Source organism: Diceros bicornis, chromosome 33, assembly GCF_020826845.1.
Source record: "Diceros bicornis minor isolate mBicDic1 chromosome 33, mDicBic1.mat.cur, whole genome shotgun sequence".
Classification (NCBI taxonomy): domain Eukaryota; kingdom Metazoa; phylum Chordata; class Mammalia; order Perissodactyla; family Rhinocerotidae; genus Diceros; species Diceros bicornis.
In genome coordinates, this window is record NC_080772.1 from 18,904,968 (window position 1) to 18,926,708 (window position 21,741).

Consider the following 21,741-nt stretch of genomic DNA (forward strand, 5'->3'; position numbering starts at 1 on the left):
CATTGATTTGCTGTAAATGATAAATTTGGACTTCAGTAAATAGTGGTAATAATCCTCATTAATCCATAAAATACTTAAACCTTTCTCAACATTCATGTCCCTAATTTTTTTAAAGCTTCAAGTAGGGTCTGTTTGGGGAAGAGAGAAAGAAACCCACAAAATCCTTAATTATCTTTAGATTTATTTGTCTAATTGACCTGAGCTAGTTTCATTAGGAGGTGAAATGTTTATAGTTATCCTGGGTCTCTTTCCCTAATTGATCTCAGTAATTCATCTTTGTAAAAATAAATAGCTCCTGAAAAGGATTCATAGTAGGTGAAGAATCTGGGGGGCGGGGGCTGGGGGGGGCTTTTTTGCTGCTTTTATAGCACTTTTTTAGACCCACTATTAGTCTGATAATTGATAGGAAATTAAAATTGGGAGTCCTTTTCATTTTTTCAGCGTTGTCTCATTTTTGTAAGTTACTTTTGGAAATTGCTATGAAAGAAAAGATTAATTCAGATTTCATAATAGGTTACTAAAAACACAGTTGTTCAATTGTTACTGTTTTAGGATACTTTCTGATTAAGTTAAAGTGGAACTTTGCCATCATTGATCAACTTTTCCACTGGGACACAGAGCACTTGGCGCTGCTAAGCCCTCCCAGAGTGTAGGTAACCATGGAAAGGTTTTAACTACTGATGAAGCTATCTAATGGTATCCTGAAAAGCTTCATCAAAAGCCAAGCCATTCGTAGGACATTTAACACCTTTTCAATTTTTCTCAACTGTCCGGGTCTTTTATTGTTATTGTTTTGTCTGGTGATTTTTCAGTTTTTTGTGTTTAGACTGTTGATTTAGTGGTTGTACACAGCACTGGCCCTGTAAAAAAGGGCCCTCGGGCTTTTTGCAAGGTTCTTGTTTACTGTTAAAACAGTTTAAATGGCAGTGTCTTAATAATTTATTCTGAAATACTTTAAGAAGGCAAAACAGCATTTTGAATCCGTAGAAAAAGAATGCCCTTGTTTCTCTTTCCCCACGTCTCCAACATGTGAAATACAAGGTTTTAGGTAGAGAGACTTAAGGAAATACCCAGACCCTACGGAGCAGGGCTCCTTTGAAATTTAGGGCAATGTCAAAGGTGGATGGTGAGACCTTGCACCTGAGGCGGTTGAGGTTTCCACCCGTGGGAAAACGGTCCTGACCCAGAGGCCCAAGGCTCGGGCAGGAGACCTGGCGGAGCGGGTGGGGCCGCGGGGGCGGGAGCGGGAGGCGGGCGGCCGGGATTGGCCGGCGCGGGGGGGCGGGGCCGCGGGAGGAAGAGGCGCAGCCATGGCCGCGGCCGCCCGCGCCCGGGTGGCGCACTTGCTGAGGCAACTGCAGCGCGCAGCGTGAGTGCGGGGCCGGCGGGCGGGCGGGGACCGGAGGGTGCCGCTGTGCCCACGCAGCCCCGGGGTGTGGCCCGCCCGGCCCGGAGCATCCTTCCCGGGGTTACTGTCCAGAAATTGGGCAAGGGGTACCGCAGTGCGCGCCGGGCCGCGCGCCGGGCGGGACAGCGTGGTCACAGTGTGTCACGCAGCCATGCACGGCACGCTGAGGCAGGCTTTACTCTGCTTGTCCTACCGTTAAGGAAACTTAAGGCCCAGAGAGGACAGCGCCTGTTCCCAGTGGTGGTGGGCAGTGGAGAACTTGGCACAGTGACCAAGACAAATTCATGTACCGACCAAGAAGCACTGGTGGTTCAGTGGTAGATTCTGGCCTCCCGTGTACCGACCAAGACATATGTATTAGTTGTTTGCCATGTGCCAAAAACTGCTCTAGGTGCTGGGGATACAAAGATGAAAGACTCGGGGGCAGTTTAAAGTCTGATGGGGAATCGCATGAGGAGACGGGTAAATCAGGCCTGTGCGGAACGCAGCGGACAGAGGGTGTGCAAGAGAAAGGTGGATGTGAGAAATCACCAGGAGCTTCACTCCCTGGCATGTCCAGGGAGGCAGGGTATTAAATGTTACGACATGTCTGACTCCCCCTCCAGCAGTGCCAGCTACATAGTAGCCACCTGATAAATACATGTTGAGTGTGCAAGACCACAAGTTGACCTGGGAAAAGTGGGAAATTTTGAGCTAGCAGGTGGAGATAAATAAGGGGAAAGGAGGGGGACTAAGGGATTTCAGGCAAAGGGAGGATCAGCACCAGAGGCAAGAGATGTAGCACCAGGATCTAAAAGTAATTAAAGTCTGGACCTCCCTTCATAGGGGAAGGGGAGGATGGAGAAGACAGATGGCGAAAGACCGTAAATAAGAAAATAGCTAACACTAGGCACTTACCACGTGCCAGGCACTGTCCTACACACTATCATGCCCTGTTACTAGTAACTCTAATCCTTACAACAACTCTGTGCCACACTGTGTTATTATCCTCATCTTACATAAAGAAATAAGGCATGGAGAAAAATAATTTGTCCACTGTCACACACTAAGCAAATGGCACAGCCAGAATTTGAACCCAGATATTCTGGCTTCACAATCCTTGTTCTTAGTCCTGCGCTAAGGAATTTTAATTGTGTCCTGTAGATAATGGAAAGCTATTGAAGCAATAGTTCTCACTGTGAAACACGAATACCTTGAGATGCCCCCATGAAAAAAGAATCCCATGGCCAAATAAGTAGGAAACTGCTAACCGCTGCATCACCCTATGGAGAGTCAGGATATACATCAGCACACGAAGGGCTCTGAGAAGACCTGCAGAAAAAAAAAAAAGTTTAGTTGTATTTAAACTCTTTGTTCTAAATCTGTGTCATCATAGAACTCTTTTTATCTAGCAACACCATTCATATCCCTTGGAACCAGTGTCACACCGAACGTGTTTTTGGAATGGTTGCACAACAAAGGAGTGTGGCATGATTAGAATTATGTCAGAGCTTTCTAGTGGCAGTGAAGAGTGGAGAGGAAAGATTAGAGGTAATTGTAGTGCTCCAGCTAAAAAGGCATGGCTTCAAGCACCAAGGAGAGGCAGCTGGTATCGAGGGTAGATATGAGAAATATTGAGGAGTTGGTTAGAATCAGTAGGATTTTATGTCTGATTAGTGAAACAGAGGGAGAAGTTGAGGTTTCTGGCTGGGGCATCAGGTGAACAGTGGGGCTGTTTACCAAGATAGGGACTGTAAGAGGGTGAGCTTTAGGAGGAAGATGATAACTTTAGTCTTGGGCATTTTGAGTTGGCCATGCCTCAGGTACATCCAGATGAAGACCTCCAGCAGATAACTGAATATATTGTTCTGGAGTTCAGGAGCGAGTTGGGAACTCATCCATGTGTATAGAGGACAGCTGAAACACCGGTGTGGAAGCAGAGACCTTGGCAAACTGTGAACCTGAAGAAAAGGGCTAAGGATGAAGTCCTGGGGGGCACTGTTAGAGCAGGAGTAGCAAAACAGTGCTTTGTTCTGCGCATGTTTATTTTTTTAATAGAGTAAGCATTTAAAAAGTGGGAAATCTCAGATAAAAATCATGGGAAATTGGGAAATGGCATCATTGGGCCCACATTTCATCTGGGAAAAGTCTGCAGGGGCTAAGGTGGAGTGGAGGCCACCTCCTTTGGACAGAGTGAGCACTCCACCTTCCTGAGAGACCCCGCTGCAGCCCACCATTCACTCCACACAGCAGCTGCACTGACAGCTCTCGCCTTGCTGTTACTTACCTGCCGGCCTCCTTAGGTATTTGGATTTGCAAATGATTTGCACTTTGAATGGAGGAAAAGCATTAAAGGATAGGAGGCAAGGCCAAAGAGGTGGGAGAAAGCCCAGGAGGAAGGACATCACAGTCCCTGCAGCTCTGCAGTGTCCTCATCCCTGGGGCACGGCAGGGAGCAAAACAGCCTCACAGCCCTGGCGCTTACGTGTGCACCTGGGGCAGGTGGGGTGGACAATAAACTAGTGAGTAAAACTTAGAGTATATTAGATGTTGATAGATATTAAAGAGAAAGTAAAGGGGGATGAGGTGTTGGAGGAGGGGATGCAATTTTAGAGAAGATGGTCAGAGAAGACCTCACTGTATTAGTTTCCTATCGCTGCTGTAACAAATTACCATGAACGTGGTGGCTTAAAACAACACACATTTATTCTCTTACAGTTCTGGAGTTCAGAAGTCCAAAATCAGTTTTACCAGGCCCAAATCAAGGTGTCAGCTGGGCCACACTCCTCTCAGAAGCCATGGGGGAGAATCCATTATCTTGCTTTTTCCAGCTTCTAGAGCTGCACTCCTCGCATTTCTTGGCTTGTGGCCCCTTCTTCCATCTCACAGCTCGCAATGTAGCATCTTGATTCAGTGGTCACATTGCCTTCTTCTGTGTCAAATCTCTCCAGCCTCCCTCTTATAAGGGTGCTTGTGATTACAATCACCTATAAGGGTGATTACACCCTTATAGAGCCCACTCAGATAATCCAGGACAATCTCTCCTTCTCAAGATCATTAACTTAATCACATCTGCAGTCTCACTTATATGCACCATATAAAGTAACATTCACAGGTTCCAGGAATTAGGACCCTAAGATCTTCAGGGGCTCAGCTGACCACACTCACTGAGAAGGTGACTGCTTTGGAAAGACCAGTGGAGGGAGGGAGTGAACCACGTGGCTCTCTGGGAAGGTAACTGGAGGTGCAGCATACCTGGCATTGTGTCAGAACAAGGTGACTGAAGCAGAGTGAGCGAGGGGGAGGTGAGATCAGAGACGTTGGGGGCCAGGTGGTGGTGGCCGAGGATGACCCCAAGGTTTTTTGGCCTGAACAACTGGAAGGATGAAGTTGCCATTAAACTGGGATAGGGAAGAGGCTCTGAGAGAAGAACAGGAGCTCGGTCTTAGGCAGGAAAAGGAGATGTGTAATAGGCACTCAAGCAGAGATGTCGAGTAGGCAGGTGAAGCTGGAGTTCAGGAGAGAGGCCTAAACCAGAAAGATAAATGTGAAAGTCCTCAACATAGAAGGTATTCAAGGCCATGAGACCAGGTGAGGTCCCTCAGAGAGTGAGTGTGGACAGAAAAGAGAAGGGACCACAGGCTGCACCCGGGGACCCTCCAGCACGCAGAGTCAAGAGTACGAAAAGAAACCAGGCCAGGAGCAGCCAGTGCAGTAGGAAGAAAACCAGAGAGCAGTGTCCTGGAAGCCAAAGGACGACAGTGTGTCCAGGGAGGAGGGAGTGAGCAGAGGATGCTGCTGACAGGGCCAGTAAGGTGAGGACTGAACTAGGAACGGAGCAGGGTATTAGCAAGGTGGAGGGCATTAGTGACCTGGTAAGCTTCTCAGTGGAGGCGTGGGGCAAAGGCCACTCAGAGGAGGTTCCAGAGAGAATGGGAGAAGAGAAATTAGAGAGAGCAGGTATAGTCAGCCAAAGGGAAGGAGAGGTGGGGGCAGCAACAGGAGAGGGAAGAGGGACAAGAGAAGGTTGTCGTTTGTTTTTAATATAATATAGGAAAAATAACATCTTCATGCTGATGGATAAGATCTAATAGGAGGGAAATTTTGATGATGCAGGAGAAAGAAGAACTGCTGGTAGTGATGTCTGATGAGCAGGACTGAGATTTAGTGCACTGGGAGGGGACTGATACCAGGAGGAAAGCCAAAATGACTGGGCCAGAGCCAGAAGGTGGGTAGATGAGGGGCTTGCTCTACATGGTTTCCTCTGCTCCTCAGAAGGAATGCAGAGAAGCCCATCAGTGGTTTCAGGCCATCCTGAGAAGGTGGGGGAACCCACAGCCTATGCTCCCTTCCCCAGGTCAGGCTCCATGTCTTGTTACACCAGGAAAAAAAAAAGAGAGAAGGTCAGGGGATTTTAAATGTCTACACTTATTTATTTACTCATTCCTTCAGTCAGTATCAGGAGCTTACTTTGCACTTGGCACTGTGCTAGCTGCTGCGGATAAAGTTGTGAGAAAGGGTACAATCCAGAGGCAGGTGGAAACCGGAGAACGGCACCAACAATACAGTGTGGTAACAGTTTTAATGGGGAGGGAGGCATGGATACTAAGGACCACAGAGAGAGGGTGTCTGTCAGGGCCTTGGGCCTAAGAGAAGACCCACACGGGGGAAGTGACATCTGAACTGACACAAGAAAGAAGACTAGTTATTCAGAAGAAGGTGGAGGGTGGGGAGGATGTTCCAGGCAGAGGAAATAACAAGAACAAAGTTCTGGGCAAGAGAGAGAGTGTGTGGCCCATTCAAGGAAAAGAACAAAGTTAATTTTTCAAGAGCTCAACCCCGGACATGGAGGGCCAGGCTGGAGAGATTAGCAGGGCCAGTGAGGCAAGGCCAGGTCTGAACTTTATCCTAAGAGCCATGAGGAGCCATTGAAGTACTTTTTTTTTTTTTTTTGGTGAGGAAGATTGGCCCTGAGCTAACACCTGTGCCCATCCTCTATTTTCTGTATAGGTCACTGCCACAGCATGGCTTGATGAGTGGTGTAGGTCCACGCCTGGGATCTGAACCCACGAACCTGGGCCGCCAAAGTGGAGCATGCCAAACTTAACCATTAGGCCACCAGGCCGGCCAGATTGAAGTACTTTTAAACAAGGGAGTGACATCATTGGAACTATGCCTCTGACCACAGTGTGGCCAAGGTGGAGCCAAGAGAAGCCTGTTAGGAGCTCCATAGCAATCCAGATGAGAGATGACACTGGAACTAGAGAGTGGCAGAGGGCCCCAGAGAAGAGGGTGCATTTGAGTAGAGAAATATTTGAGGCCTTGATGCATGGTTGTCTATAAAGGGTGAGGGGTGAGCCCAGGATAGAACCCAGCACTTAAGGAGCGGGCAGAGTGGAAAAGTAACCAGAGAAAGAATAACTCACCCTACCCAGGGGAGTAGAGAGTCCAGGAAGCCAAGAACAGTGGTTCCCTTACACAAGGAGGGGGTGGCTCACAGTGTCAATGCAGTGAGAGCAAGGGGCTAGGAGGTCTGAGAAGTGAGGATACAGCAGGAAAGCTGGGACTTGAGACAGCAGCCAGATTTCAGCCAAGCCACTGTAGGCCGGAAGGGTTAACCAGAGAGTGAGCAAGCCAGAGGGGACAAGAGGTTGAGAGTTTTAAGCATGAAACTCTTAAAAATGATGACACAGATTGAGTGAGGGGCAAGACTAGGAAATACAGGACAGATGGAGGTCCGGAGAAGGCAAGAGGGGATGGGATTCAAACCACAAATAAGAAGGAGTAGAAAAGAAGTGAGGTAGCCTCAGAGCTTAAAAAATAGAAAATAAGAAGAGAAGGGGAGAGGGGTGAAAAGAAGCCTGTGCGCCCACGGTCCTGCGCGTTGAAAAGCTTTCCGTTTGGATTTGTTCTTCCCTTTGCCTCTCTTTTCTTGTCCTTGGAGGGCGGGCGTAAGGCAGGGAAAGCCCTCGAAAGTAAGGCCCCCCTGTGAAGTACAGCACCTTGGCCTTGCCTCCTTCCCTTTCCCCGCGGGAGCCCGCGCAGTGGTTAGACCGCCGGATGCTCTGTCTCCGCGCTTGGCGTTCCCAGCGGCGCCCACCAGGTGGCAGCCGTGACTCGTGGGCGCGCTCGCACCGCTGCCCGCGTCTGACTTCGCAATTCGCAGTTTTTGAGATCTTGACCGCTATTGAGTTCAACCCTTTTGCTCCCTTCCCCATCTTCCCCCTCAGATGTTTTCATTCCACATTTGATGGGGGGAAGGGGAGGTATGCACTCACGTATCTGCTGGAGCCCCCCTATGATAAGGTCCCAGTGGGATAGCGAGCAGGAGAAAGGGGAGCCAGAGAAGGGACTGTCCCAGCAACAGGAGGCGGCCAGGACAGGGAAGGGATACGGCAGCCAAGGGAGGGAAAGTTTCAGAAAAGGAGAACGTGGAAAATCTGTGGAGAAGTGGACTGAGAACTGGGAAGAGGTGAAGGGTTGGGTGAGATGTGAGCGCAGTTTAGGTGGCGGTGAGGGCGGACACGCCCGGGGAGGGGACCAGCACGCGGATCCTGAGCGGCGGTCGCTGCAGCTTGGCAGAGAAAGGATGGAGGCGCGAGGTGGTGACGAGCGAGGCCTGCAGGCCCAGTGAGGGCTTCCTGGAGGAAGGGGCCCACAGGCTGTTTGAAGAAAAATTACAGCCCTTGATTGAAGACAATGGGAAAATAGAAGGAAAGTTCCCGGGTTGTGGGGGATGGGAGATAAAGCGCGAGTAGTTAACCTTGGGTCAATTTGGTCAAAGCTCCTAACCTAGTAAGACCCCATCTTAAACGTATTTATATCCCCAGAGTGCTCATCTCTGCTCCCCGCAGGCAAGCACTTACTAAGAACCGCCTGAATAATTCGTGAAAAAATGGTCCTACAGCCCTGGAAAGATTGAGTCAACTTTTCGTCCATGGTGATTTGTGGGGGGGTTTCTATTGTCCAGTGTTTGCCAATAGCTACTACTCTGATAGCATCTTAAGACTAGAATGCATTGTGAGGGCCGGCCCCGTGGCTTAGCGGTTAAGTGTGCGCGCTCTGCTGCTGGCGGCCCGGGTTCGGATCCCGGGCGCGCACCAACGCACCGCTTCTCCTGCGCCCCGCTTCTCCGGCCATGCTGAGGCCGCGTCCCACATACAGCAATTAGAATGGATGTGCAACTACGACATACAACTATCTACCGGGGCTTTGGCGGAAAAATAAATAAATAAAATCTTTAAAAAAAAAAAAAAAGAATGCATTGTGAGTTATTTTAAGGCTTCTTGTCTTTTGGTTTTCTAGTTTCACTTTCCATTTTTTTCTATCTTTTTTTTTCTTTTCTTTTCTCTAGATGCCAGTGCCCAACTCATTCTCATACTTACTCCCAAGGTAATAACCCATTTTGTATTTTTAAACTAGCCACAATTTCAGTATCCACGGTTGGCACTTATAATACGTTTAGGCAAAGTGTAAAGCAAGAAAATCAGTATATGTGAGAGGAAGGTTGATGAAAATGATTGCCTTGTCACTTGAAATTGATAATATGTAGTTCTAATTATATGATGTTAGCTGAATATATGCTGCTGATTATGTGTTTGGCTCAAACATATATTTAATGCTATTTATAATGTTTTTCCATTTTAAATAGAATTATTTGCCAAAGCTAAAAATGGTGGCACTGATGTTAAGATTGTCTGAGTTCATCAAACAAACTTAATCAAGATGAAATCTTTCGAAGGTTCTGATACATCTCAAAAAAGAAAGAGGCTAAAGAACAAGGTGGTTCCTTGAAGGAAAAAACTTGTTTCTATCAATTTTTAAAATAACGTTCTATTTCTTAATAATTAAAAATAATGACAAACGTTTTCAGTGCCCACAAATGTCTTAATCTTTACCAACTCCATTGTCCATAGAGCAGCAGGAAGCTCATTGTGGCTTCAGTGTGTCCTCAGAATGTCACATGAATTACTGACACAAAAACTGCTTTTACCTCTTAGAAGAAGAGGTCAAATCTAAACTGTGAGGCAAGAGATGGAAAGAGGGGGCCTGCCCTCACAGGATCCGAAGCACAGAGAAGCCTGTTGAGAACAGACAGACTAACTGGGGGCTTTTTCCCAGCCCACAGAAGGGTGTGGCTCACCCTTCAGGACAAACCTGGGGACCTCGTGGTGGTGAATGGCCATCCACTAGTCAGAAGCCCAGCCTTTCAGGCCCTCATGGACATATGCAGAATTTAGTCTTCAGCTGGTTTTCTCCAATTCTTAGTTGGTTTCAACAAAGAATCAGTAATTTCCTATTTGAGGGAATAAAATTAATAATTTAGAAAAAGATAATCTCACCGTTTTGTAAGACCCAATTTATGTCTTTTCCAAAACTTTAGTAACAGGAGTAATAGATTATTTCTTTAAAGCCTGTAGGGATCAAGAAATTTGAATTTTAATTAAGGATACCTTTGCCCCCAGAGAACTGAACGTAGATTATTGTCTAGCTGTAGTCTCTTTTTCTCAAAAAAAAAAAAAAAAAAAGTATTGAAAATTGTTCTGTAGACTTTTTTTCAATATTACAACTGACAAGGACTACAATTAAGTAGATACAAACAAGGATAAAATTCATTAAGTGGAGCCCTCTTGTTGTTCCAATATGACAGAAAATCATTTTTGCCGCAATAAAACCTGATACTTTGCAAAGAAATATCAGTTTATAAAAATTTTTATTAAATTTCACAAAGAAAACTAAATTTTTCATAGGTATAAGCTTGAAAAATATAAATATCTTACTGTGATAAGTAACCTCTGTGGAAAAAAAATCTTAATTCAAACAAATTATTACATTTGCTATAAGAAATATAAGCAAGACTCTAATTAATGAATTTGCTGATAGTTGTTCTCTAACAATAACCCAACTCTAGATGGTTTTTTTTCTAGAAGATTTTTGCACATTTTCAAAAGTATATTTTAATTTCAGTGGAGAAAATATTTTAAACAACTTTAGTTTCATACAATCAGCATCGTTAGCATTACATTCTCCTAAAATGCAAGATTTAATTTTAATTCAATATGCAACAGTGAAACCTGCAAAATATATTTTCAGCTTCAAGGGATATGCTTATGTTCACTGATGGAATACCAATTTACTATCAAATAACAATATTTTTGCTTTGTGTTTGAAGCCTACTCTGATGCTAGTTTTTTACATTTCTAGCTCCTGGACTTCCACCTGGAAAAACAACTGATTATGCCTTTGAGGTAGATTTAATCAATCCATTCTTTTATGAATGACCTGAAAAAAATACAGCTAGAGTCTTTTGCTAATGCATTATTATCTCGTTGAAATCTGTTATTAATTGATGTTCCCTAATCTCGTTGTTTGATCAGGCTCTATTTAGCAAAGTACCTTGTTAGGATAATGGAGTGTAAATCTTCTGATAGCATAAGTAATAGTTAGAATACTGTCTTCTGTACAGTTCTGCACACTCTCCAACTTGTATATGTTGTATGCTAAATCATCTTTAGTTTCGTAATTATAACAGTCCCAAAAGAGGTCCAAGTAATCTTCTGAAGCAAAAATAAAGGAACAATTAATTGTGATGAATTTTTATCACACTGTAATTATATAACTATTTGTTTAAATCCCTGCCTCCTTCTAGTTCAGGAGTCATAAATTAAAATGTCACCAGGGGTCCTGACAGTTAACCCTTCCATGAACAGGCTGGGTGAGGACCGTGCTGAGTTCTCTGAGAGCACTGGCCCATGGGAAGCGTGCGGCCCATACTCAGCCCCACATGATTGCTGCCGCATCGCAATGCGGAAATGGTGTTGCCCGATTATGCAAGAGAGAGAGAAATCCTGACGGTCACATTGGATTTTTTTTAATCTTTTTTAAGAGTTATTATCCAATTCAAAAAAAAGAAATTTAAACATAATGTGGATCAAACAAAACATGTCTCTGGGCCAAAAGTGACCCATCATCCATCAGTATAAAAGCTCTTCTCAGCTGTGAACTTTGTGAGGCCAGGTTTTTCTTGTTCATAGTTGTATTACCAGAGCCGAGGGAGGCACTCAGTAGTGTTGGTTGGATGAGAGGATGGATGGATGGATGAATGGATGGACGGATGGGTGGACGGGTGGATACATTCATACCTGCATGCAAGGGTGGTTGGATAGATGAATGGGTGGATGAGTGAATGAAGGAGCAAAAAATGCACAGACAATAACATTTAAAATGGAAAATAAGAAGAAATTTGAGAGTTGATTTAGGTGTGGAGGCAAGGGAAGGCAGACATTTCAAGCTGAGGGAGCAATTGAGAGTTTATGCTGTGTTTAGGAAAAGAGAAGTAATTCCAATGTGACTGGAGCCAAGTTTTGCTTAAAGAAGTGTGATGATCCTGAGGCCAGGTGGGGGGTGACCTGGGAGGCCATGCTAAGGAATGTATACTTTATTCTCTAGACAATGAGGAACCATTTCCGGATTTTAGAAATGGAGTGGCCAACTCTCTAATATAGCCTACACCTAAATGTTTTTTTTTTTTTTTTCCAGATGGCTGTTTCAAATATTAGATATGGAGCAGGAGTTACAAAGGAAGTAGGCATGGCAAGTATTTAAGATTTCTACAGTGTTCTACTATAAATGTTATATATCTTTTAAAACAAATGCAAAGTGAAAACAGTTGAGTCCTTTGTTTTAAACATGGACAATGTTAAGTTTGCCAGAAGAGTCTGTTACAGTTCTAGTTCAATCAAACCTAACTTATACATTATTTTTGTTATTGTAGGACCTGCAAAACATGGGTGCTAAAAATGTTTGTTTGATGACAGACAGGAATCTCTCCCAGCTCCCTCCTGTACAAATAGTTATGGATTCCCTGGTGAAGAATGGCGTAAACTTTAAGGTTTATGACAATGTGAGGGTGGAACCAACTGACAGAAGGTATTTTTTTATTGTTATTATTTACTTTAAGTGGAAGCCAACTCATATCACTGTTGCTTAAAACTTGCCCCAGGTCTTATTTAATGGCATGGCAACTTATTTCTGAAAAATATGACATAATGGCTTTTGTTTTCCCTTCTCCAAGCTTCATGGAAGCTATTGAGTTTGCCAAAAAGGGGGCTTTTGATGCCTACGTTGCTGTGGGTGGTGGCTCCACCATGGACACCTGTAAAGCTGCTAATCTGTATGCGTCCAGCCCTCACTCTGATTTCCTAGATTATGTCAATGCCCCCATTGGGAAGGGAGAGCCTGTGTCTGTGCCTCTTAAGCCTCTGATTGCAGGTAAAGACCGTTTGTTTGTTTGTTTTGTTTTGTAATTGGCAAATGGCTTTACGAAAGATGCAAGCCAGTAATTTTAGGGTATATGTTTCCAAAGCTTTCTGATTTCCTCATTTCAGTGTAGTACCTTGTTTGGAGATCAAAACAGATAGCAATTCATTCATGTTTAAAATTCTGGTCTTCATTGTTGCTAAGATAGAAATAGTTTGGGTCAGTGGTAGGAAAGTTTGCAGATTTAAGCTATGAAGTCATTCTGTGGGGTGGAGGGGAAGCTCCTCGTTTACATATTATTAGATCCCTCTCTGGGCAGGTTTGTCTTCCTAACTCCTCTTTGTTTGGTCCCCTTTTGCCAGCCACCAGAGTTTAAGGGGAACATTTGCTATTATTTTTCTGGTGTTGACTCAACGCTTTCTTCCACGTAATGGCTCTTCAGCTGACCTGGGGCTTTGTCTCTGCCCTGGGCCATGTGGCCAGCATGGCTACATCCCTCTGGGAGACATCTGCTTTGTGGCTGCCTCGGGCAGAGACACGCAAATCCAAACCAGAATAGCTTGTCATCTGTTCCACACAGACCTTGGGATCTTTCAGTCTTTTCTTCCCTCTCATTTATGCTGTTAGCGTATTGCTGTTTAAAGTTTTATAGCTAGAATGCACTAACTGGTAACTGGAAAATACCAGTTTAAAGTTTCATCCTCTCTCTTCTCCCCCTCTGCTGCCCCCGTTGTGAACAGGCCTGTGATGGGGTAGGAGAGAGTTGATGGCAGATGAACTGCTTTGACATGAATGAGCGATCAGCAGGGAGCAGCATAATTGATGTCTGGCAAATGGAACCCTCCAGTGAAACTGTGTCAGCATCACACAGAGGGGTGATTAGTAAAGTTTAGAGACTTGACAGAAGTACAAAACCGCGGAGCCCAGCAAAGGGAGAGCGTTACTGTGCTTGCTGCTAAGAGGGAATAAAGATGTCTTTTAGAGGTGACAAATATGAGTTTTCTTACTGGAGGTGCCAAGCAGTCTGTGTCTGAATACCAGCTGCAGCTGCTAGAAGAGCCTGAGTTCCCAGAGCTCCTCACTGTTAACACAGAAACATGCATCACACATACGTGTTGAACATACATGCATGTTAAAATAGGCATGGGCATCATGCATACATGTTAGGCATATATACACAGCACAGGCAGAGACATCACACATACATGTTAACACAGATACAGGTATCGCACATGCACATCAAAGTTAGCACATACCTCTTAGACATGTATACGTGTTAATGCAGACACATACATCATACATGTTAAACGTGCATGTGTATTAATGCAGACACTGCCATCACACATACATGTTAAACATGTGTGTTAATGCAGACACAGGCGTACATGTGAAGCATACATGCATGTTAGTATATATACAGACATCAGGTGAGCAACGGGGGCAGCAAAGCTTCCTTCGCTAACTTTGTTCCTTATTTCCTAAGGCTGAGTTATGTATCTCCACTGACCTTTATTTAGTTGCTTTATTAAAATTAACATTATTTTGTTCAAGTCCCAACTACCTCAGGAACTGGCAGTGAAACTACCGGAGTTGCCATTTTTGACTATGAACAGTTGAAAGTAAAAACTGGTAAGAACTTTGCCCATAAATTTTTTTTTTATTTCTTTCTCTTACTTATCAACCTCACCCTCTTTTCTTTAATCCTAATATTTAAAAATCAAGGAGTTATGGAGTTAAGGAAAGGGTATGTACATATACCTGTTTTCTTTCTTTTTCCAAGTAGATATAAAAACATGAAACAATCTGATAAACTTCTTTTGGAGAATTACCTCCAAAAGGATATTGAAATGCTGTGAATCTTGATTGGCTGTTTTTCTGCCCAAGTTAGTGACTGTATGTCAATGATAAATGGTGATTTCCTTTCTTGGACATCTTTTTTACATTTTAAATCTATTTCATTGAGGTATAATTTTTATATAATGCATACATTTTAAGAGTCTGGTTTGGTGAATTTTGACAAATATATACACCCGTGTAACCGCCACCGCAGTCAAGATACAAAACATTCCCGTCACTCCAGAAAGTTCCCTCGTGCTCCTTCCCAGTCAGTCCCTTCAGCCCCATTCCCAAGTAACCACTGTTCTGCTTTCCATCTTCTTTGTCATTTTTACCCTGTTTTCTTCTCTGACTCTCAGCTAATGGTAAAGATCTCTCTCTCCTTGAGCCTGGCCTAATATCCTTCTTCCAGGCCTTTGTAGCAGAATAAATTGACGTTCAGCTGCACAGTTATAGTGACGTCTCTTTTCAAAATTAAATTACATTATCCTTGGACCTTATTAAAGATAATAATAATAGTAATCAACACTTAAATTCTATCTTACAGTTTTTTAAAGACTTTTACATAATATTATCTAATGCGATCCTTACAACAGCTCTGTGAGGGTTGGAAGCCCTGTGTTGTCAGAGTCTAATCTTATACAGAACTCAGAGAGGCTAAGTGACTTACCCAAAGACACACAGTAAGTCTCAGAGCAGAGCCCCAAATCAGTGGTGTGCTAGTAAACCAGATCTGTGGAATTTAATTAGTAAATAAGCCCTGATTTGCATTGTTTGCCGACTTCGGTGGTGTAAATATCCCACCATAGCCAATGACGTCACTCAACCTGGAGTTGGGAAGAGATGTGCACACTTGGCTCTTGCAAACCAGAAGGAGCCTTCAGCTGCACTGAAAAACCCAGGTTTCTGACTCCCAATCTCTTTCCACTCCTCCTTGCTGCCTCTCTACATGAGAATAAATCTTATCTTGTTTTTTTTTTTTAGGATAATTTGTCATCCTAAAGTTATTAAACTTTTTCAAATGGTATCCATACCGATAGCCTTTATTGAAAATCCCTGTCTTAGGCATTGCTTCCCGAGCCATCAAGCCCACGCTGGGACTGATCGATCCTCTGCACACCCTGCACATGCCTGACCGGGTGGTCGCCAACAGCGGCTTCGATGTGCTTTGGTAGGTACTGGTGCCACTGGGCAGGGCTTTTTCAGTACCTGGGCCTATAAACAGTATTTTCTTGCTGAAAGCACTTGCTAAGCATTCGTTGATTAGCACTGCATGACAACCCCAGCTTGGCTGTCATAATCCCCTTTCCTGGGTGAAAATACTGAAGCTGTGAAGGTTGGTGACTAGGTGAGGTCCTGGGTGAGCCACAAACCTGCTGTTCAGGATGGACCACGCTGCAACAGCTGCAGCCACAGGGACTCAGCAAAAGGAGCAGTTGGAGCTGGCGTGCAGGGTCTCAGACCCACAACACCTGCCTCTACGGCTATACTACCCAGGGAACTCCCAGGGCTGCCTCAACACGGAAGAGGGCAGGGAAGGGAGCTAACATTTCCTGAGCTGGCCTGTGCTCACCATGTCAGCACTGCACACGCAGCCTCACTTCACCACAGCTCTCTTCTGTACGAAAAAGAAAAGTGGCTTTGAGTTGCTTAGTAACTCGCCCAGAGTCATTGCCGTGTGCTTCCTTGGCCTCAGCTGCCATGAGCTGGTGGCTCCCTACCCAGCGTTTCTACCACCGACCTCTCCTGAGCTCCAGGCCATTCGTTCCAGCAGCCTCACAGAGTCCCACGGGCACTTCAGTATTGACCCAAGCTACCCTATTTCATCCATTTGCACATGCACATTTTTTCGCATTCTACCATCCTGAAATCAGAACATAACTTAAAATCTGTGGCATGGCAGTATAGTTTTCTTCCTCTGGTACATTTTTTAAAATGGTGCATCTTATAACGCATGGCATCTTAAATTTGATGAAATCTGATCGTTCTCTTAATCCCCTCTACACCTCACAGCTTCTCCTCCTGAGTCGCTTAACTTAGTGAGCAGCAGGAATCAGTATGCATTTCTTTCTCTCATGCCCATGCCCAGCCAGCAGATCCTATCTCTTGTCCTGCTTGAATCTCTCATATCTGCTCCCTCCTCTCGAGCCTCTTTGCTCCCACCTTGGTTCAGGCCTGCCCCAGCTCTTGCCTGGATGGTTGCAGTGTCTCCTCATCAGTCTCCCTGCTTCCATCCCATAGTCCTTCCATCTGTCCTCCATACTAGCCTCATCCAGCTTTCAGAGTACACTATGACCATCATACATTGACACGTGCATGCACACGCACATACGTACACCTCTGCCTTACAAGTCTTTCCACATCTAATGTCCGAAGGCCAAATTCCTTTGGCTCTGGAGTGTCCCCAGTGTTTAGCCCTTTATCTGCTTGGGAACTCATCTGTCATTTCCACTGGAGCATTCTCTCCTTGATGGAGCCTTTGCTGACCTCCCCTTCCCTCTCCTCAAGTATAACTGACCCTTCCATCCTTTGCTCTTTCCCATTGGTTGGCCTATACATTGCTGTGAGACATCTCTCTCTTCACATGCCCATCTCCTCACTGAACTGTGAGATTGGCGAAGACGGAACCATCTTACTCGCTTCTGTATCCCTGCCCCTTGTCACAGTGACCATAACGTCATAGGTATTCAGTTAATATCTGTTGAATGAAGTTCACACAAGCAGGAAGCAGCAGAGTTAGGATTCATATCCAGGTCTACCCAAGTCCCTGGTCTGCTTTTCTCACTACGTTACGCTGCCTCCCAAGAAACTGGAGAAAATTAAGTCCAACTCCGTCCTCATCAGTGTTGTCAGTACTTTGAAGAGTTGTCCCTTAATAACTTGGAAATGAGGGAAATAAGATTCCCTAACTGGAAACTGCATAATAAGTATATAATGGACCAAAGCAGTCACTTTTAAGTAAATGACTCATAGGCCCAAAGACTTCACTGTCAATCAAAGTGGGGAGGGGACTCAGAAGAAAGGAGAATGATGGTAGTTGCCCTTCCAATTACTGTCTGAGGGAGAGAATGCCTGGCCTGAGGAATCTGCCCCTGAGGCCCAGTGGTCTATTCTGAAGATGGACATTCCCGTATATTCAACCTTGGAGGCAATTCCCCTTGTTAGGACTCCATGGGCCTTCCAATCATAAATTGGCATCCATAGGACTGGCCAAAGGCAAGAAAAGATGCCATATGGAAGACTCAGGTGTCTGTCCCCCTCAGCAGTTACATTTCTCGTTGTAAATCCATTATCAGACTTTCAGGCTTTCCACATAGTTTCTGTGGGTTCAGCTCAGCAAGGGTGCCCCTGTGAGACAGATCAGCTTTTGGGCTCAGAATCGAGATGCATGCAGAGCAGAGGTCTGGCTCTGCACCTCAGTGGACTCATCGCCACCCCGTCCTCCCCACGTGGACACCTCATTATTGCATTGCCCACAGATTCCCTGTTTTGAACCATAAATTCATAGTATCCATCTACCAACTAATTGAAAAAAAGTTCTAATGCTTTGTTCAAAAGATGTTATCTGTTTCTCACATGTAAAAGAGAGTAAATTCTCCATTCTAAGACTGAAAACTATAGTTCATGCAAAAAATGTTTCATATTATATTGTGTTCTCAATGCATCATTCATCTGGATGGTCTTGTTTAGTCTCATCTTCTCAGTTGATTAACTAGAACTGATGGCAGGCCAGCAGGTGGAGGAAACTCTGAAGCCTGGTTCTTGAAATAGCCAACTCTGAGTTTAGGGCATGTAAGAAAAAATAATTGGATTTTTTTCAGGCCAAGTAATAATAATAATAATGGTGAATTATAAGTTTTACAGTGTGCCAGGCACTGTTCTAAGTACTTTACATGTATCAATTCATTTAATTTTCATAGCAGCACCATGAAGACATACTATTATTTATCCCCATCTTAGAGTCACAGGGAGAGTAGTGACCACTCCCCTCCCCCGCCCCCCAGGCCTGCAGCGAGAAGGTCTGGTGCCAGGATTTACACCTGGGCAGCTGACTCTAGGGTCTGTGTTCTCCCTCACTGCACCAGACGCTTAACAGGAGGCTAGTGTAACTATGACCCTCCTTGGGTAATATGGTATTTGATCAATATAAGGTAAAAAAAATGGTATATATATTTTACAAGGAACTGATTTTTTTAGATTCAGTGCTTTTCTTCATGACTCAAATGTTTAAAAATTCAACATCATAAAGATCTATTTGTACCAGGAATGGGCCATATGTAATCTTATACTTACTGGTCAAAAACACTGTAGTGTTGTTAATATAAACTTCACTGTGTTAATTTCTGTAATAAGTGATGACTCTTGTAGACACCAGGCTGACTAGTAGAATGTATTGTGGTTATCACTGCTACGTAGCATATCCACAGTGGAGTGAGTACCGAACGTTTCCAAGACAGTTTATAGTCTGAATGGAGGAAAGAAGGAAGCCAACACTTTCAACCTGTGTATTTTAAATGTTTCTTGTTAGCCATGCCCTGGAGTCCTACACTGCCCTTCCCTACCACATGCGGAGCCCCTGCCCTTCCAATCCCACCACACGGCCAACATACCAGGGCAGCAACCCAATCAGCGACATTTGGGCAGTCCACGCGCTACGGATGGTCTCTAAGTATCTGAAGAGGTATGTGGCCCAGAGGAGATAGAATCAGAAAAGAAAATCCACATTCCACCCTCACAGACAATGTCGTGCGCCGGATCCTGAACTATCCTGAGCAAGCCTGTTCACCAAAAGAGCAGTCAGTGGACACTGAGAAGTACCAGAGACGAGGAAGCTCCGGAGGGATGAAAGGGTGGGGAGGAAGCCACTGGAAGACAGACGAAAACTGGATCCTTCAGTCTGAAAAGGCAAAGGCTGGCAAGGGGACAAAATTTGAGCCCCTGATTTATGAAGGATGCAGTTAGAAGGTTTATTCAACAAAGCCTCAGAACCAAAGCTAGGGTGAGGGGAGATATCCTTTGAGATTTGGCTACCAAGGGCAGAAATGAGAAATGAGGCAGATGTTGGCTGTGCCTGTCCAGGCCCTGTCCAAAGGCACAGGAAATCGACTCCTGGTGCAAATGCACGTGAACTAAATTGAAGAAAGAAAGATGTAGAGTTGTCTGTCCCAGGAGATATAAAAGTTTTCCTAAAATTTGGTTTTGAAAGGTTTATGAATGACATAGCCATAATAGGCTCCTGAGAGAGCAAAGATATACTTAGAGATGAAAGCTCATCCCCGAGACATTAAGACATATGCAAAGTCGGACCCACTTTTGTACTTATACAACGGAGGGGAAGAACACGGCAGATTAGGCCTAGATGTGAGCCCGGTGCCTCCTCTCGCCTTGAGCTGGAGACTGCACTGGGGACGGGACTTGGACTGCATTTTGTAGTAGAGCAGGGGAGGGACACGGAGACCTTCAGGGAGCACAGCAGCATTTGACTGCGTACAAGCAGATACAGATAACGGGAATGGTCGGCCAGTGTGTTTGACAGAAGACCTTGCAGAGCAGCAGTGGGAAGTGAGGGGGTAAAATGGGTAGAGGAAAGTTTGAAGCCCCATCATCTGCCATCTCATCTTTTTATTTGGGGAATAACGAACTAACATTGGGTTTTGGAAAGGAGACACAAACGCCTGACCATTCCAAATGAAAGGAGAAAAAAGGCTGTGGCACTTTTATTTCACAACAGGAAGCATTAGTCCAGGCAAAATCGCAAAAAAGCAGGTGAGAAGTGGTATGCTTGGCCGTCTGAGGCTTCCTGCCTGGGGCAGGGTCTCCAAGCAGTATGTGCAGGGAGGCTGAGCTGCATCTGAAAGGGGCCTTTGAGAATTTGCTTTTCCAAAGTGGCATTGGGGACGTACAGAGCAAGCAAGTCTCGTCCTACAATAACATCCCACTTCCACAATAATAAATATTAAAATAACGTGCAGTTTCCACAGATACCAAAAGAGGCCTCCAGTGGGTCCGATTTGGGACAGTGTCACAGAAAGAAAGATGGCTGGTCAGGCCGCATTTGGCCTGCAGGTAGCCCCAGGCGACAGGGACTTACTTCAGGGAACCAGTCTGGACCCCGAGCATTCTGAGTATATGTTTACTCCAAGTCCATTCACAGCTGCAGTCAAGGTCATTGACAGATGAAGAAGAAGAATGAGTCTCAGGGCACTTTCCTAGAGCAGCTCTCACAGTCCAAGGGTCAGTGCTTTGCTTCCTCTGGCACTTTTATCACATGAGCACCCTGACGGAGTATTTATTATGCCTTTCTGAAACCGTTGATGAGAAAATATGTTTCTCTTCAGTTTTCCTTTAGAAAACAAGACGTCATTTGAATAACTTGCCTAATTTTTCTTCCTACCAAGTAGCATTTCTTTTTTTCCAGATCTTTCCCTAAGGCGACTCTTTATAGAGTAGGAAATACCAATGTTGATGTGTTATTGTTAGGTATTTATATCATCCACAGGGCTGTCAGAAATCCTGATGATCTTGAAGCAAGGTCTAATATGCACTTGGCAAGTGCTTTTGCTGGCATTGGCTTTGGAAATGCTGGTGTTCATCTGTGGTGAGTGAATTCGAGATTTTATTTCTTCACCTAAGCTATTGCTTTAAAAATTTTTTTAATGTTTATGATTTAGGACAAGTGATAAGATTTAAATATGCTATAGAAAGAAGAAATTTAACTTAGGGTCCTATAATATTTTCTTAATTCAAATGTAATTTATTGAGTCATAGATTTTTTTCGGTTAACAGCTTTATTGAAATATAATTCACACACTATATAATTTCCCCATTTAAAATATATAATTCAGTGGTTTTTAGTATAGTTACAGAGTTGTACAACCGTTAACACAATCAATTTTACAACATTTTATCACTCTAAAGAGAAATCTCATACCCCTTAGCTGTCACCCGCCAATCCTCCTGTACCCCCCAGCCTTAAGCAGTCTTAATTCACTTTCTGTCTCTATAGGTTTGCCTATTCTGGATATTTCATATAAATGGAATTATATAATATGTGGTCTTTTGTGTCTGGCTTCTTTAACTTAGCATAATGTTTCCATGGTTCATCTACACATGTATCAGTACTTCATTCTTTTTTATTGCCAAATAACATTCCACTGTATGGATATATCAAATATCCATTTATCAGATGATGGACATTTGGGTTTTTTCCACTTTTTTGGTTATTATGAATACTGCTGCCATGAACATTCATGTACAAG

At 44.3% G+C, this 21,741-nt stretch overlaps 1 protein-coding gene across 1 annotated transcript in view; it reads left to right on the forward strand.

Moving 5' to 3' along the window:
• The first annotated feature begins 1,310 nt into the window (after positions 1-1,310).
• The window catches only part of ADHFE1 (alcohol dehydrogenase iron containing 1), a 34,712-nt gene continuing 14,281 nt past the window's right edge, over positions 1,311-21,741 (forward strand). The window contains exons 1-10 of the mRNA XM_058528797.1: positions 1,311-1,369; positions 8,742-8,779; positions 10,592-10,635; positions 11,927-11,980; positions 12,162-12,316; positions 12,462-12,658; positions 14,198-14,275; positions 15,548-15,653; positions 19,011-19,163; positions 20,982-21,080. Of these exons, the coding sequence (XP_058384780.1) occupies positions 1,311-1,369; positions 8,742-8,779; positions 10,592-10,635; positions 11,927-11,980; positions 12,162-12,316; positions 12,462-12,658; positions 14,198-14,275; positions 15,548-15,653; positions 19,011-19,163; positions 20,982-21,080 (983 nt within the window). The remainder of the gene's footprint in view (positions 1,370-8,741; positions 8,780-10,591; positions 10,636-11,926; positions 11,981-12,161; positions 12,317-12,461; positions 12,659-14,197; positions 14,276-15,547; positions 15,654-19,010; positions 19,164-20,981; positions 21,081-21,741) is intronic.